The following is a 17,331-nucleotide window of genomic DNA, read 5'->3' as shown; positions in this document are numbered from 1 at the left end:
AGTTTTTTGCAAATTACTCGTTAACTACTGATGCTAGCGAAATTTTATTCAGAAATTGTAGATCTCGTCGTCCTCTACAAGAAAGGTCATATGCAATTTTTCCGTATGTCCAACGGTTTGGGAGTTATTGGCCAAAAACGAAAATTTGGAAGAAATTGAAGGGATACCCCTTGGAAAAATCTCGGAAAAATCGAAAATTTTTTTTTGTTGTTTATTATTAGCAATGTTCTTCCGACGTCTGATTTCTTTTTAAAAAATGCGTTTCTAAAGTACATAAACTTTTGGGATCGACTGTATAGCCAATACATCCTTAAATGTCATGGCACCCACTTGGCTTACAATAGTTCCACGCTCCTGCATATCGAATGCACTGTTCAAAATTCAACACACTTCTTTCATAGGTGCATAAAAATCTAGTTATGGTTTTTTGAATTAGAATTGCCGAGATAATTGGGCTTTTAATACGATACCTCTCCCCTCACCTTGATGGGGCGGTAAGTAGGAACCGTGATCCGAAGAAGGATAATCGTTGAAAGCTGGCCCGTAAACGGGCCGAGGGGGTTGCTGCACCGGTGGTCCGTAAGTAATTCTAGGAGACGACGTTCGACTCGGTAACGTGTACGAATCGCTTGGAACCATAGAATATCCGTCCCGGTCGGGCTCGTTCTGAACACGCGAGGAGGCGACGAACACTGGTCCTTCTTTCCTCCGTTGAAACGATCCAGACTTGATCGGCGTCTGTCCGCTAGAAGGTACGATCCCTTCGCGCGGATCCGTGCTGGTTCGAGAGTGCTTCAGAGCTTCCAGATAGCTGTCTCCGTTCCGTGTCGTCGGACCGACGATCTTCGTCAATGGTTTCGTCGACGGAGCATCGATCAGCACTTCCGAATTTCGCGCTTCCATCGGCAGAAGAGATGCCCCGTCTTCGCTCGGTTTGGCCCGAACGATCGTGGTATTGTTCGCGGACTTTGAACTCGCGGATGCGATTCCGATGATGAAGAACAGCGACGCGAGAACGCGAAACCCTCGCGGACTCGTCCTATTCTTTGAGATCATCGCTCACTGCTCGTAGCTCGATTAAGATAGAAACGCGTCGTTTGGAAACGATTTTTCGTAATGATTCGCGAAGCTCGGAGTTTTCGAGTGAGAACGATTCGACGAGCAAGGGAACATTGAAGCCTGTTTTCCTTCGAGGCTTCTTGGCCCCTCGAACGAAACATAAACGACTCGTCGCGGAGCATATTAAACGCGTAACGGTCGTCCTAGAGCTCTGTATTCGACGATTGTTCTCGCCTTTGGATCGGGACCGGGCGGGTCCGATGCAATCGTTATGCGACGCCCGATCTTCCAATAACGGTTCCGTCGAACCTCCCACGATACACCCGATCCACTGGCACACTTGGAAATCGGTCACGGCGCGTGCCGACGCGTTCACGGAAAGGGAAACTCGATCGATGCCTCGTGGTTTGGTTCCTGGGCAACGCGAATAAACGGGCCATCTGGGACTCGATCCGCTTTTAATTAACGCGTATATCATGCCGTTCGTAAACGTCGAAACGTCGTAAGTGTTTCGTCTACTAGATACGCGTTTCTATCTTAATCGTGACAACGATATTGTTCCACGCAGGTGGATAAAATTTGGAAACTGTCGGAAGTTCGCGTTCGTAGGTCGAGACGCTATAGCGATGGCCTCAGGTATACATCTTCGTTTTCACGAACCGACGAAAGGTGGGAATTGGAAAACGCGGATCGAACGATTCGCAGACGACGAAAGAGGAGACGGAGTCTCCTGTTTAGCAGGATTGACGGTGAGCTGAATTCCCTCTCGTTTCTTGAATCATAAACGTCGACTCGTTTCTCATCTCATATGAAAAGGGTATTGAATCGATTATTATGAATGTCATAAGCTGGCACCGATCTTCTCCGTGGTCGAGAGAAGATCTAATCCCCGAGTCTCGGTATTCGCTTATCCGACGATGCGAAGAATCAGTCGATGCGCAGAGAGTGAAAAAGCGATCGGGTATCTGTGTTGCGCGTTCGCCGGTACGGAGTATCTCGTCGGGCAAGCAACTTTTCCGGACTTTCAGCTGACGCTTTGGCGATGGAGAACCGGCGAACGGCTGACGACGATCGCGGGAGATCCTGCTACGTTCGACGTAGCCGTCACGCGAATCGCGTGAGTAAACAGAATCTATCGCATCGGGTAGATAATAATGGTATTACTTTCGTTTGTTACTACGATCAAATTAGACAGATAAACGTTGTACGGCTGGGTATCACAGCTTTATCGTCACGGTGACACCGTATGATCGGATGATACGAATACAAAGCTTACAGGTGTTCGAACGATTCACCCTATCTGGTATCTCGATTCACGGCATCGACTCGCGTATTATCCGTGCATCGGATCTTAACGTGCTCGAGAACTACCCGTCTGTTTCCGATCGAAACGGATGAAGCGTCGCTCATCTCTTGTACTTGGTCTCCCGATGGAACTCTGTTCTGCTGCGACGAGCTTCGCAATGTTTGGTCGGTCGATTTCGACAGACAAGAGGACGACAATTGTCGCGTTCGGACAATCGTCAAAGCCGACGAGGATCGTTTGTCGAGTAAACTCATGCTGATTGCTCAAAAGGAGGGAGTGATAATCGTGGAATCCTTATCGGACAACGACGTTCGAGCCACGGTAGGTTCGTTCACCAGTTCATAAAATAACGACTCAGATTCGCGGTGTATTACAATAATTAAAAGCAATGGAATTAATCCGCGGACACTGAGAACTTCAAGCTTCTAGTTTTATAAAAACCAACGAAAGAGTCGTAACGACGAATGGACGCCGATTTGGACTCACTCGTTGCCGTCGTACCCGAGGCACGCGGAGAGCGACTCGCGGCGAGGTCGAATCGTGATTCTCGGTGAAAACGGCGATCTCTATGAAATGCACGTACTTCGTTCTCCTCGCATCGAGTTTCTGTCAAGGAAGGATCGAGCGAACTACGAGGTCCTCGGACGTTTGTCCGATTTTCACTTAGGAGCTTTGGATCGAACCGACTGTCTGACGATTCTCGAGGCAGCCACAGGAGATCTCGTGTCCCAAACGAAACGGTTATCTCATCACGGAAAAGGTCGGCAAGGGAAAGAGATTTTCTCGTCTGGGATTTACGAAGTATTCTACGTTGAAATACGTTTCAGTTAGTCATTCGAATTTCCATCCGGTGTTACCGATACTAGCGTGCTGCAGCGTCACAGGAAATTGCGTTCTTGTGGACGCATCCACGCCTCGTTTTCCGAAGATCACTGGCTGCGCTCACCTTCAACGAGAACCGTTCAATCTCGTCAAGTTCTCCGAGGGTGGCCGACTTCTCGGGGTTGCGGCTACCCCGTTGGGGAGACTGTTTCTATTGCTACTCGGCATCGAAACGTCGATGAAAGTCATGGCTTGGCTGGACGTCGAGAAAAGAGTGAGCCTACAGTCCGTTCTCTTTCGAGATATGCGACAGATACCGTCTCATTACAAATATTTGCGTCAGGTGATCGACTTTCTGATTTACGAGACGGAACAAAGTGCGAGAGCCTTAGTCCTCTGCGGGGATTCCCGAACCGGGAACGAAATCGCGGTTTACTCTTGTCGATTCTCTGATCCAGTGCGAGAACGCGTGACGGAGTTACCATCTTCCTTTGAAAGTATTCATTACGGAGGAAAGATGCGACTAATAGGAATTCCATATTTGACGAAACAGCTGCATCGAATAGAGTTGAAGGTATCGATCATTAGTAACGGCGAAGATCCAAAAATCGTCAGAGCAATCCGACATAACTTCGTCTCATAGGAGAATCTAGCTTCCCTCTCAGAGGCTCTACCGTCGTTGCATCAAATGAAAGGAATCGAGGTCCAGATTTACGAATCGTTGCTGCTGACCTATGGTCGCGATGGGCTAGTCGTTCTCAGGGATCTCGCTGATCCACGGCGAGTGCTCGCCTTGTTCGTCGCACATCATCGCGACGAAGGAGGCGTCCGTTGCGCGGTGCTCGCCGACGACGCGATAGTCTCTCTCGGCAGAAACGGAGACCTGATCGCCAGCAAGCTGCCATACCGGTTTGTTTCCTCTCGACGATTTTCATCTATTTTCTTTTCTCGCTGCTCGATTAATTCGCTGGGATCAGGACGGTCGGGCGAGGAGCCAGTTCGAAGTCGACGAGTTTCGCGCGATGGAATATTCCCGCCCGTTTCGAAGAGGAGGACGCGGAGGAGGGCTGGGAAACGTGGATAGAAACGACGATGCGACGACGGTCAATGGCCGAGGAAAAACAAGCTGTCGCGACGAGGCTTGCAATTCTCGACGACTGGGACCACTTAAAGCATCGGGTGAAAACAATACCCCTTTCATGATTCTCTCCTTAAACGATCCGCCTTACAAATTCTAATTTCATTATCTGCCATAAACTGTAGCTCTCATAGAATTTAAAAGTTTCCATTCAATAGACTGGAGTTTGAATTAATTGCGACGAGTAAAAAAAAGAATCGATGTTTGGATCAGGTGAAGAAGTTACTCGATCTGAACGAGACGCTCCCATCGGAGATCCGACTTCCAGTTTCCGCGTTCGATCTCGATCGAGAAACGCGAGAACGTAAAATAGCCGAATGTAAATCCCAAGAAGAAGCGTTTTTGAGAAACGCCGAGGAGAGGATCGCGCGTCTCGATCGGTCCTCCGATTACCTGCGTAAACGATTTTTGGATCCCCTGCTGGTTCGACCGAAAACGATCTCCCCTTTCTTCGGTCGGACTGAAGTCACCAACTATCCCCTCGTAAAACTTGAACCGTCCGAGGAAAGCTTTACGGCTTGGTGTCGATTCTCCGTCGAGATGAAGGAATCGGTGTCCAGGTAATTAAGCACTAAAGCGTATACCTGTTCTCCCAGAAAGGAAGAGATTGGGATCTCGTTCGTTTTTCGTTGTACCGCATAGACTAGAGAACGAAGAGGAGGAGAGGGAACAGGCGATGCGAGTCGAGGTCGAGAATCCTCCGTGCCGTGGCTTCGTCGATGTTCTCGAAGCGTGCGCTATCGCGGGACAGCGTGAGCGAGAATCGAAAGTAGCGTTCAATGAACGTTTTGATGAGGTCAGCCTTAAACGCGCACAAACTAAATAACTTTTTTATGTAAACTATAAAACATTGCTATTACCGGAAAGATGCAATCCACGAAGAGGAGGGAGACGAAGGTTGCGCGGGAGCGCGCGAAGGAAACGAGTCGCCTGATCGAGGAATTGAAACACACTTTTAACATCGACGCGAGCTCGAAATTGTTGGTAACTCCGGGCGAAGTAGCCTGGGACGAATTCGTTCAGAGCTCCGATGAATCGGTCGATCAAATGCGATCTAGAGAATGCGAAGAAGCTGTCGAAGAGAAAGACGATTTTTATCGACAGACGCTCGAACGAATGATGGATGGGGTGTTGGAACTTAGGTACTGCATCTGATTAATTCTGGTTCTCTTATACAAAATAAAATATCTATCGTATCAGTTTAGAAAATCTGTTTCATTTCTCTTATCGTTTGAACACCGAAACATGCATTCAGCTTTTGATATTTTGTTTTGCATTCGACTGTAAATAGTAGCCTTTCACAGATTGCAAGACAATGCAAAGAAAAGCGTTCCAAAGCCGGACTGTCTCGATTTGAAAGATCCTTCCAATTACACGGAGGAAGATATTCGCGCGATCGAGTCGTACGATAAAAAGATTCATGCCCAAGAAGCCGCTCGGGAAGAGTATAGGACGCTGCTCGAAACTGAGATAGAACGAATTAGAGGTAGAATCGTTGTTCATTCAAATCTGCAATCTAATTGTTACTATCCTCCGTGATGAATCGATCTCGATTTCAGAGGATTTCTTTCAAAGTCTAAGAAATTTCGACGACAAGTTGAAGAATTTAGCCACGGAGAAGGTACGAGTCGAGCAGTCGACTCTCTCGCAGGTGCTGTTCAAAGTACGAGCGATCCTCCGTCACCGGAGAATCGTCCAGGCGAACCGCGAAATTCGTGGCACCGTCGAATCGAAACTGGTACCCGCGACGGAAAGAGTGCGGAGTTTGACCGAGGAGTGCGATCGATTTGAGACGGAACTGAGCGAGTCGAAGCTCAGCTACGAGAACGCGTGCAAACGAGATAAAACCCTGGAGGCTAAGTTTCGAGCAGAATGCTCCGAGCTGAAACCGTCAACAGCGGAGTATCTGGTTCGACAGTATCGTAAGAGGCCGAAGATGCTCGCCGCTGCTTACTGCACGTCCGTCGCGTTTCTAGCCGAATTAGCGGAGTGCGTGGTAGAAGAGAAAACCTCCGAGATCTTGTCTCCCGAGTGTCTCAGCTACTTGCGAGCGATGAACGAGCTGGACGCTACGCTGGACTTGTCCTTGCGCTTGGAACCGAGCCATTGGCACAACCTGTGCCGTCACAGACGGCTCAAGCTGGACGCCGAAATAAAAGTGAGCGTCTCACCTATTCTTAGAATATTCGACTGTAAATAGTAGCCTTTCACAGATTGCAAGACAATGCAAAGAAAAGCGTTCCAAAGCCGGACTGTCTCGATTTGAAAGATCCTTCCAATTACACGGAGGAAGATATTCGCGCGATCGAGTCGTACGATAAAAAGATTCATGCCCAAGAAGCCGCTCGGGAAGAGTATAGGACGCTGCTCGAAACTGAGATAGAACGAATTAGAGGTAGAATCGTTGTTCATTCAAATCTGCAATCTAATTGTTATTATCCTCCGTGATGAATCGATCTCGATTTCAGAGGATTTCTTTCAAAGTCTAAGAAATTTCGACGACAAGTTGAAGAATTTAGCCACGGAGAAGGTACGAGTCGAGCAGTCGACTCTCTCGCAGGTGCTGTTCAAAGTACGAGCGATCCTCCGTCACCGGAGAATCGTCCAGGCGAACCGCGAAATTCGTGGCACCGTCGAATCGAAACTGGTACCCGCGACGGAAAGAGTGCGGAGTTTGACCGAGGAGTGCGATCGATTTGAGACGGAACTGAGCGAGTCGAAGCTCAGCTACGAGAACGCGTGCAAACGAGATAAAACCCTGGAGGCTAAGTTTCGAGCAGAATGCTCCGAGCTGAAACCGTCAACAGCGGAGTATCTGGTTCGACAGTATCGTAAGAGGCCGAAGATGCTCGCCGCTGCTTACTGCACGTCCGTCGCGTTTCTAGCCGAATTAGCGGAGTGCGTGGTAGAAGAGAAAACCTCCGAGATCTTGTCTCCCGAGTGTCTCAGCTACTTGCGAGCGATGAACGAGCTGGACGCTACGCTGGACTTGTCCTTGCGCTTGGAACCGAGCCATTGGCACAACCTGTGCCGTCACAGACGGCTCAAGCTGGACGCCGAAATAAAAGTGAGCGTCTCACCTATTCTTAGAATCAGAATCCTTTGACTCCTTTAAAAAAATAAATCACTTCCTCGAAAAGGTAAAAACACGCGCGATTGAACTAGCGGAAGCTGAGCAGAGCCTGGCGTTCCTACGAAACGCGTGCACGATCGCTCGAGCTACGGTCAAGCGACACAGACAGACGATCGAGCGGATGGAAGCGGCCTTGACAGATTTCACGGACGAGCAGGAAGTCGCGTTGGTTCTAAAAGCGGAGCAGGTCCAAGTGAGGATCGAGGGCTGTCCGCGTACCGACTGCCAAGACGCTGTTCTTATCCCGCGCGAGGAGTTGCGCGCTGTGATTACCGCGATTGCGGAAGCCGAGAGACAAAGGTCTGTGTCGGAACGTCGACTCGCGAATGTCGGAGATATCGTTTCCCTAGAGGAATGGCGTCACGCTCGAGCCAAAACGAGACTCTGTCATCTAAGCGAGCTGTTGAAGGAATTAGATGCCGTCAAGGTACGAGTTTCCTTTGTACTCGGATATAAACTGTTGACGGCGGTTTGATTGTTCGTAAAATCTACTACTTCAATTCTCCCACTCGTTTATATTCCTTCCTGTATTTTTAATCCTCGCAATAAATAAATAAATAAACATTCGTTCGTCTTTAGGTTACTAGAGTCCTGCGAGAATCCCTGGAATCTTTCCAAGAGAAAGAAAAAACTCTCATGCCGTGGGTTCCCGACGCGATCGAACGGAAAAAAGGCAAACTGGCAGACGAGATCAAATATTGGCGTAGAAAGAACGCGGAGTTGGAAGAGCGCATTGCCCGCGCGAGGGTCGAGAGAGACGATCTGTCCGTCGCGACGCGTGATCCTTTTCGTAGAAGGATTAACGTGTTTCGACGAAGGAAAATGCGAGCCATAAAGCGAAAGGCGTGTCTCGCGCGACGGCTTCGCCATAACTTGCTCCAGTTATCCATCCTAGAGAATTACTTAGAAGTTTCCAAACTTAGAACTTATCCGACTTTAAGATTTCGCTTTTGAATAATCGCTCTTTCTATTACACATATGTATGTATGTATCATAGAATAAATTGCACTGTATTAAAAAATTTCTTATCAAAAAGAATGATATCTGACCCTCCAACATATCAATCTGTGAAATAAGAAACATAATTTCTAACAGTATCTCATTAGTATCTATTTGCAAGCACGATCAGGTCTCGTGGGTCGCGGTTTGTGTTTCCCGGTTCTGGACTTTCCTGGAACATATTTTATCTTTTCCTCCTGTCCTTATATAGCGAAGTAAATGATACAGTCACTCGTTTTATTATAATAAATCGGTGTAGCGTTAATCCCGTGGTAAATATAGTGACTATCGATGAATGCAGTGGGGTTATCGGTGCAGTTGTTTTCGTTTTCAAATGATCGCTCGATCGAGACCTTGAAGATTATCCGCGTGGGGAATCACAGGTCACTGAGGCCGGTGTCGCGATCGACCAATCGGTAAACATGGCTACCGAAGCTACGATTTTTAATAGCGAACGTCCTGGGAGATGAGAGGAGGAGCTAAGAAACTTTTTAACGAATTCGCATGCACGAACGCATACGCAGATGCGTTTACCTGAGATACCAGCAGAGGGGATCCGACATATGAGGAGAAAGAGAGAAAGCGATAATCCCGACGAGGTCGTGTCGCCTATCCGCGTTTAATGCCTCCCTCCAGGTACTATGCACGATGAGGAAAAAGCCGTTCCTATATATATAAGGATGATCGTGTAGCCGCTCGACAGAGTCCATCCGACGATCGACTCTTACAGTTTTTCCGCGATTTTTTCAACGTGACAATGGGACTCGTCTCGACCGGCGTGATTTTCGCGTTCGTCGCGAACGCGGTGCTACTCGCCGCCGCGGCTAAAGACGGTTCCGGCAGAATCTGTAAGTACCCGACTCGTCGCATTTTGGCCCGAAGTGCACACGACCGTCTATGTTCATGTTAAACTAAAATCCAATGAGTCGAGCGTACAGCGTTTAAACTCTGATTTACCCTGGTTGCCACAGTTACAATCTGCGTCCCCAGCGTGTATTGGAAGGACTGCGCGAACATGATCAAAGACTCGGCCGTCAAAGGAATCCCTGTATCATGCGTCGTCGGTCGCGATCGTTACGAATGCATCGAGAAGGTCGGTAGGAAGGAAGCCGACGTGGTAGCCGTCGACCCGGAGGACATGTACCTAGCGGCGAAGAACGAGCTAGCCTCCAGCGCAGGGTACAGCGTCGTCGAGCAGGTAGAGACGATTTTCGTCATACAGAATGACTAGTCACAGTGAAGCAATACGAATTCGGATTCAAAGATGCATATGTATATACATGTTCCATCGCGGAAATGTATTTGTAGATAAGAACGAAGGAGGAACCGATGGCTCCGTACCGGTACGAGGCCGTAGCGGTGATCCACAAGGACCTGAAGATAGACAACGTGCAAGGATTGCGAGGGTTGAAATCGTGTCACACGGGCGTGGGTCGTAACGTAGGCTACAAGATACCGATCACGAAACTGACCGCGATGGGCGTACTGCAGAATTTGCACGATCCGGAGTACTCGGCGCGCGAGAACGAGTTACGAGCATTGAGTTCTCTCTTCTCGAAGGGATGCTTGGTCGGAAAGTGGTCCCAGGATCCGGCGATCAATCGCAGACTGAGTAAGCGTCGAGCGAGGGAGTGACCGGATCGTGAATCGAAAGAGAAATTTGTTTTTACAGAGGAAACGTATTCGAACATGTGCGCTCTATGTGAGAAGCCCGACGTCTGCGACTACCCAGATATCTACTCCGGGTATGAAGGAGCGTTACGATGTCTCGCGCATAACGGAGGCGAAGTCGCCTGGACGAAAGTGATCTACGTGAAACGATTCTTCGGACTGCCCGTCGGAGTGTCGCCAGCGGTTCCGAGCACGGAGAACCCAGCCGATTTCCGATACTTCTGCCCCGATGGTACCAAGGTACCGATTGACGCGACCACGAAACCGTGCACCTGGGCTGCCAGGCCTTGGCAAGGATACATGACCAACGAAGCCGTGAAGGACGTGGAGGCGGTTCAAAAGGTGTGTATCGCGTTGGACGAACGGAGAACGAATCGCTTCGTGGGAGGCTTTCAGTAATTTTATACGAAATGAAACGTGCAGGAATTAACGGATCTGGGAAAACTGGGCGAAGAGGAGAAGGCGGATTGGTGGAAGGACATCATGCTATTAGACGAGAAGACTCTGGCTGTTGCTGCACCGCCAATCCTCCCAGAAAATCATCTGATAAACTCGAAGTACTTGGACGTGATCGAAAGGGACTCCGGTGCCGTTGGCAAGAAAGCGCGTTGGTGCGTCTGGAGCCAAGAAGCTCTCGAGAAGTGTCAAGTCATATCGAGAGCAGCCTTCTCGAGGTAGTTAACGAACGAGAAACGATATCGCTTTGTTACGTCTCTTATTATTGATATTTTATCAGAGAGGTGAGACCGAAGTTGGAATGTCTATTGCAAAAGAACAAGGAGAGCTGCTTGCAATCTATCAAGGACGGAGACGCGGACTTGGCCGTCATCGAGGGGGGCTCGGTTCTCCGCGCGAATCAAGAATTGAACACGACGCCGATAGTCGCGGAATCGTACGGGCCGGGATCAACCAGTCTCAGCGAGAGGCCAGCGGTGGCGGTTATTAAGAAGTCCTCTTCGATGAACAAACTAGGTAACGTTCATTCACGTTCCATCGATTCTCGAATCGCATCGCGTTTTAATTTGCGAGTTCGCGTTTCAGAGGATCTGAGAGGAAAGAAGTCCTGCCACAGTGGATACAAGGGAGACTTCGCCGGTTGGTTGGCGCCGGTGTACATCCTGAAGAAAAAGGGTTTGATCAACTCGGAAAACGATTTGGAGACTCTTTTCTCGGGATCGTGCGCCCCTGGAGCTCCAGTGGACTCGAAACTGTGCCAGCAATGCGTTGGAAGCATCGCGGCTAACGACGATCGGGTCCGAGCCGCGACCAAATGTAAGCCGAACGAGGCGGAGGCCTACAGAGGCGGAGAGGGAGCCCTCGCGTGAGTAAAGCGAATCTGTCGTATGAATCACCGCAGTGACAAATCGTTCAATCTACGTTTCGATGCATCCAGCTGTTTGCTAGCCGGGAAGGGAGACGTCGCGTTCCTCCCGATGCCCGCGTTGGCGAACCTCTCTGAACCGGCGAAATCTGAACTGCAGCTGCTCTGCCCGGACGGCGGTGTGGCGAAGATCGACGAGTGGCAAAGATGTAATTTGGGTCTGGAACCACCGAGAGTGATCGTCAGCTCTGGCGCTAAAACCGCGAACGCTTTGGAAGAGCTTACGCACGGCGCGTTGGCCGCCAGCAGCTTCTTCTCGAAGAAGCCCGATATCCTGAACCTGTTCGGCGAATGGAGCGGCCGTACCAACGTTCTCTTCAGGGTACGCACGATCTGCGTTGCACGCGTTTGATGCCGATTTTAATGAACTCGTTCGAATTTCAGGACGGCGTGAAGAATTTCGTGTCCGTGGACAAGTCCTGGGACAAGTGGAACGCATGGCAGGACACGCAGAATAATTACGGAATCTAAACCGCCGATTTTCAGAGCCAGATAAGCTTTAGTTAAAAGAAGCTTTTTCTCGAGATTTTTTACTTGGAACAATAACGAAGCAATAAACGTTCTCGCAGCTTTATTTATCCTTCTTCTTTCTCGCTTTCGATTCAACTACCCATGACAAATTACGAGTACTCGCGGGGAATTATGGTCATTCAGTTCGCATCCGGTCGCCGCCGCTGTTCGCGATTTCGAGCGACCATGTATTCCGCCAGCAACACCAGCATGGTGACTACGAAAGCGCCGAGCATGAGAACGAGCAACGGCGTCGCGTCTTCTAGCTCTACCGAGGTCCATCCGGATTTAGCCTGAAACGGTTCGAGGCTCGCTGAATGAACGATCAATTGAACACGCGACTGCGTAGCTGCAATTTCCGGCCACTTACCCGATTCGCGTTCCTCGACCATTCTAGCTTTAGCAGCCGCTGAAGAATGCCGCTGTCGCGGAGCAGAAGAATGCTGGAAAACGAAGAGAAGAATCGAATTTGAACTAACAGTTTCTGTTCGTATAACGACATAATTTCCTATCGAATATAAAAACGCTCACTTGGTGTCTATGATCCCGCGGTAGGGACTGTGCATCGGCACTGCCATTGCTATCGTGGTTTGCATCATCGTGTCCAGAGGTTCCAAAAAGCATTCGACGTCTCCTTGCAGCACAGAAGCCATGTTGTCCAGAGTCATGAACGCGTACTTGTCCTGCCGACAGACTCGCGTCAAGCCGTCGAGATAATTCACCGGCAGATCGAACTCGAACGTCAGCAATTGCTCAAACATGATGCTGAGCACAGGGTCAGTGGTGTTCTGTCGGCGAGAACCGATGCTACTTTATATCCCGTCTTTCTTCCCTGTCGAACAGAATTTACCTCGAAGAAACTGAAATCCGCGGAATCGCCGACCACCGCGAATCGATAACTACCGTCGTCCAGTAAACCCTGCATCGTAGTGAACGGCATTACGAACGTCTTGATTGCTAAGTAACTGATCAACGCCGCGGAATAGGCTGCGAGAACGACTACGGCCATCAAATGAACGCTCAAGTGAACCAAGCGTACAGAATCCGACGACGACGGTTCCATGCCTGTTTCGGAACGTCTCGTTAAAAAACCGAGGACCAAACTCTGATCAAAGAAGTAAGACGAACACCTGAACGGAGCACTCACCCTGCCCGCAGAACACGCCGAACACGTGGAATACAATGTCTGATATTCTGACTGGGGTCCTGGCTTCTTCCGCTGGTACCCATTCCGATTTCTTCGAGAACGCGTCCATTCCGGCTATCATCAACCCTACGAGTATGATCATTGACCCGAGCGCGTTCCATATGTTCACGGCGAACGGCGCAAAGTACGCGTTCCATTTCACGGCTGTGGTATCCGGTCTCTTGATGAAAACCCGACATCTGAACCGCGTGTTATCTCGTTATGACAAACGTATATTACGCGGATTATTTATTTATCTCTGAAATTCCATCTTTCGAAGCTTACTTCGTCGAATAGACGGGAGTGGTGAATTTAACGACGTCCAGCCGGTCGGACGTCATCATCAATTCGGTGGCCGCGAGGTCGGCCTGGTTCTCCACCAGCATTCCGATCGAACCCGTCCACGAGCCATTGCGCTGTCTAACGCCCCACGACTTGGCCTCCGTGAAACTGAATCTGTAATCGACATCGGCAATCAGGAAACCCGAGATCGTTGCTCGATCCCCTCGCGAAGTTGTCAGCGACACGATCGAGAACGATCTCGCGATGCTCGATCGTCAGTCCCATCGAGTGCGTAACGGAGAACGAGGACTCCTGCCTACGTCCTACCACCGAGACTCCGGCTGTCCATTTCCACCGCTTCGGCGAGAATGTTTCGAGGGTTAACGCGATGCTTAGAACTCCCAGTCACTCCCAGAAGAGGTGCCTCACCGTAGGTGCATACGTGATTTGAAACGCGTTTTAACCCTTCTTTCCCTAGCCCTTCGACGATGCAATACTTCTTTATCACGATATTCCCGGGAAGTTGCTTCAGCTGAGTAACGTGTAACGCATAGATGCTCGGCGTTATGGCGCGGTACCACAATGGTCTCCCGGCGTAACTACGAGAGATATCGACGCAGCGGCGACGGTAGAAAAAGGAATTGGTGGGAAGAGAAGTCTGCTGCCAGTCAAGACGAGTACTTTCGGAGAGAAACTGCCAGGCAATTGAAAGAGATTCGCGAACGCGGAGTCAAGAGAAAGGCCGAAAGCGAATTGGAGGACGAGTGCGACAGGAAGAGACAGAAAAGGATGAACGACGTGACGCCGTCATCGACGACGGACGTCCCGGCGCCCGAAGAGGACAAGGGATCGTCCGCGTGAAACAGGCAGGAGTCCACCGCCCGTTTTCGTTCGATCTAAACGCGCGACGTTACACTGACGTGCAATTCATTCCTTCTTGCAGCAGTTGTATCACCTCGCCGAAAAACCCGCCGATACCATACGCTTGACTATCCTCATCCCGGAGAATCCGCGAGACCGGAGGATCCTGCCGTGAAACAGAATGAAATACCGCTGTCTCCCAAAGCTTCGATCTTCGAAAAGGGTTACGCGGCGACTCACCTGCACGGAAACGACTCTTATATTATGCCCGTGGAGATCGCGCCTGCGTTGATACAATCCGAGCGTGGGTCCCTGGAAGCCGCGAGCCGGGTCCCACGCGCCAAACCTCATCGATCTCAAATGATTCTCGTTACCGATCCGGTACATGTCCCGAACCACCTCGCCTCTTCCCTCAGTGTCCCTGCGAGCGACCAGTAGAACGCAGTCGAACGGCACGTAAACGTTCGCCAGGAACTGCTCGGGCGCGGTGTCGTCCCTCAGGAACAGCAGCCACGTCGGATAGGCCATCGCGATCCACTTCGAGACCTGTCATCGTATCCTTCCTTTTCCCATGCCTATCGGACCCGCTCATACGGTTCACTCGCAATCCTCGCTATACTTACCGAAGCAAACTGATCCCTGATGTCGTCGAGATCGTTCAACAGCACGAACAACGGCCTCTTAATGTGATGATATGTCTTCCCGACCTGAAACGACAGACTCTGGTTGGGATCGAGCGGTTCTACGGACGAGTCGTTCGACCTACTCGCGTCTCGAACATGTGGAAATCCATGATCGCGGTCCGAACGGACAGGGAGCCGCTTAAGTATCTCTGCAACGCCAACAGACGTTCCATTTCTCTCAGTCCCGGAACGCGTCGGGGAACCGTGAGCTGTAGAGATGCAGTAGCCTCGCCTGTTCGCTCACCCTCCATTTTGACCAACTTCGTCGCCCCGTGAAAGAGTATTATACAGGTGTTGTTGAAGTAATCGTGAACACCCTTGATCAGGCCCTCATAAACTTGGATGGGCCTCACGAGAAGAGACTCCTCGGCTACGACGAGCCTCTTCGATACGAACAGCAACCCCAGGAGCAACGTCATCGCGCGAGATTCCCATCGAGGCATTCTCGTCGAAGCGGTTTCTCCCGAACCTCGACTCTTCTTCTCTCGTCCAGCGCGACTGATCTCGAGAACACCATCTGAACTACCCCCGTGCATGTGACTCTACGTTTTATCGGGCAATCGGATCTGATGATCCGCGTCGATAGTTGCCTAGCCTTAACCACTTTTCGCGAAACCACAACAAAGTTACATATACTCCAGCATCGATCGTGATTCGTTCGTAAACTACATTGGATCGTGCATACGCGAGCGTACGGTTACACGACCGATACGTTCGCGTGACCGATTCGTTCGCGTGACCGATTCGAACCGAATTCGATGTTTACCAAACTCAGCAAACATCGTTGTCCAGTTCTTAAAGGCAAACGAGAAACGTCACGAATGTCCCCGAGCGAATCGTTCCACCTCCTCGAGACGAACAGTCGAGGACGGTTCGACGAAAAATAATAATAAAATAAACGAACGAGAGAAGAACGATAAATAAACGAGGGTAACCGACTTGTTGTTTTCAAAGAAATTGTTAATTAGCTACGCCTTAGATATTCTAAACAGGTGTCGTCTCCTTCGCTCCTTAGTCTCATAGATAACGAAGGTTGACTAACGTGTCGCGATAAGCGCCGATTAAAGACCATAAAAGGTAAAACTGACAAGCGTTTTACGCGCGTGGCCAATTTTCCGTGTCCGGGGCACCTCGTCCCGAGGTGTATCATCGACAGGCGAAAACCGTGCAAGGCCGTAAATTAGCATTGATAATACGAAAATGACAGCTCCGCGTAATCGCGAACGGATAAAGGCTAAAACTCGATCGCCGAACGTGAATCAGGTCTAAGTTTGCGGCGACTACGGTTTAGACTATTTCGCGATGAACGCGTTCACGTTCTTTCTGCTATCCGCTTTCATCTGCGGCTCGGTATATGTTGCGCCCTGCCATGGCCAGGCCACCCTGCCGCTCTTCAGTCCAGGTAAGTTCTTCGCGATCGATCGAGAGTAGGATCTCCGATCGGCGCTTTTTATTCGCATCAATTTTCTGTGGTACTTCTACGATTCTCTCGAACGCAAGAAAACCGAACAGTGCAAATTCTTTGAACGCGATGACTTTCGCCTTTGACAGATTTCCTCCCAAACCTGACCAGTGGGCTCACGCAATTGGTCGAGAACAATGCTCTGCAACTGGAACAGACCATTGTGGCAAGTGTTCAGAACTTTCTCCAAATACTTCTCAACGAGATATGCAACTTGATCGGCAGGATATTCAGTCTGTTCGACCTTCCGCTGAACGCCTTGTGTCAGGTGACTCCAAGCCAATCGAGTGGCAATCCTAGAAGTCGGAGATCGCTGTTCTCCGTGACGACTATGATACCACCGACTCTCCAGCCTCTACTGTCGAGCCTCCGGACGGTGAATCTGACCGGATTAATACAGAACCCTCTTAATCTCCTTCCTAGTGGGGTGAATCTGACCGAAGTAATAGAGAACCCTCTTAATCTCCTCCCCAGTGGGGTGAATCTGACCGAAGTAGTGCAGGACCCTCTTAGTTTCTTCACCAGTGGGGCAGTCTCACAGATTGAAGGTGCGATAAATGGAACGATCCCCATTGTAACGAGATTCATAAGCACGCAACTGCTTCCTCAGACTCGAGTATTACTTGACCGGCTTCAAAGTACTAACCGACTGCCCCCCAGTATTAACACGCTCATAGACGAATTCAATTTGATTTACAGTATTTTACAGACCCTCGGCTATGTCAGTCCCGCCCCCAGCTAATCAGCTGGACACCTTTTTTTGTAGTATAACAGTTACAAATAAATGCTTTGTAGATCATAAAACGTTTACTCCTATTCTCAACCCTTTTCCTTGCGT

General features: G+C 49.8%; 5 protein-coding genes across 7 annotated transcripts in view; 3 read left to right on the top strand and 2 right to left on the bottom strand.

Moving 5' to 3' along the window:
- The window catches only part of LOC108630568 (uncharacterized), a 3,842-nt gene extending 2,162 nt beyond the window's left edge, over window positions 1-1,680 (bottom strand). For 2 of the 3 annotated variants that reach the window (XM_026818255.1, XM_018033917.2), the window contains exon 1: window positions 471-1,680. In XM_026818255.1, the coding sequence (XP_026674056.1) occupies window positions 471-1,056 (586 nt within the window). In that variant the 5' untranslated portion in view covers window positions 1,057-1,680. The remainder of the gene's footprint in view (window positions 1-470) is intronic. The other variant, XM_026818256.1, reaches the window with a different exon arrangement.
- Window positions 1,473-8,650, top strand: LOC113465032 (uncharacterized). The gene is made up of 16 exons (XM_026818265.1): window positions 1,473-1,561; window positions 1,628-1,808; window positions 1,908-2,176; window positions 2,338-2,686; window positions 2,795-3,125; window positions 3,193-3,461; window positions 3,531-3,761; window positions 3,831-4,096; window positions 4,165-4,366; window positions 4,539-4,885; window positions 4,968-5,121; window positions 5,193-5,467; window positions 5,630-5,811; window positions 5,885-6,483; window positions 7,466-7,885; window positions 8,038-8,650. Exons 1-16 carry the CDS (start codon window positions 1,536-1,538, stop codon window positions 8,410-8,412), a joined length of 4,476 nt encoding a protein of 1,491 aa, XP_026674066.1. The 5' UTR covers window positions 1,473-1,535; the 3' UTR covers window positions 8,413-8,650.
- Window positions 8,651-9,142: 492 nt separating this feature from the next.
- On the top strand, window positions 9,143-12,083 carry Tsf1 (transferrin 1). Its single transcript, XM_018034373.2, has 9 exons — window positions 9,143-9,305; window positions 9,429-9,655; window positions 9,766-10,069; window positions 10,130-10,470; window positions 10,552-10,802; window positions 10,865-11,100; window positions 11,170-11,449; window positions 11,522-11,831; window positions 11,894-12,083. Exons 1-9 carry the CDS (start codon window positions 9,215-9,217, stop codon window positions 11,978-11,980), a joined length of 2,127 nt encoding a protein of 708 aa, XP_017889862.1. The 5' UTR covers window positions 9,143-9,214; the 3' UTR covers window positions 11,981-12,083.
- LOC108630845 (glutamate receptor U1) lies at window positions 12,064-16,106 on the bottom strand. Its single transcript, XM_018034374.2, has 10 exons — window positions 15,115-16,106; window positions 14,972-15,055; window positions 14,589-14,894; window positions 14,408-14,514; window positions 13,491-13,661; window positions 13,167-13,405; window positions 12,870-13,084; window positions 12,551-12,807; window positions 12,390-12,462; window positions 12,064-12,312 (listed from the first exon to the last, which is right to left on the bottom strand). The coding sequence occupies exons 1-10, from the start codon at window positions 15,565-15,567 to the stop codon at window positions 12,160-12,162; spliced, it is 2,058 nt and encodes a 685-aa protein (XP_017889863.1). The 5' UTR covers window positions 15,568-16,106; the 3' UTR covers window positions 12,064-12,159.
- A 121-nt stretch (window positions 16,107-16,227) lies between these two features.
- LOC108630573 (uncharacterized) lies at window positions 16,228-17,297 on the top strand. The gene is made up of 2 exons (XM_018033923.2): window positions 16,228-16,433; window positions 16,583-17,297. The coding sequence occupies exons 1-2, from the start codon at window positions 16,334-16,336 to the stop codon at window positions 17,233-17,235; spliced, it is 753 nt and encodes a 250-aa protein (XP_017889412.1). The 5' UTR covers window positions 16,228-16,333; the 3' UTR covers window positions 17,236-17,297.
- Window positions 17,298-17,331: the final 34 nt, after the last annotated feature.

The sequence above is a fragment of the Ceratina calcarata genome, unplaced genomic scaffold (assembly GCF_001652005.2).
Source record: "Ceratina calcarata isolate Rehan_Ccalc_2016 unplaced genomic scaffold, ASM165200v1 scaffold78.2, whole genome shotgun sequence".
NCBI classification, from domain to species: Eukaryota; Metazoa; Arthropoda; class Insecta; order Hymenoptera; family Apidae; genus Ceratina; species Ceratina calcarata.
Note: the sequence above shows the minus strand (reverse complement) of the source record. Positions and strands in the feature narration are given on the sequence as shown.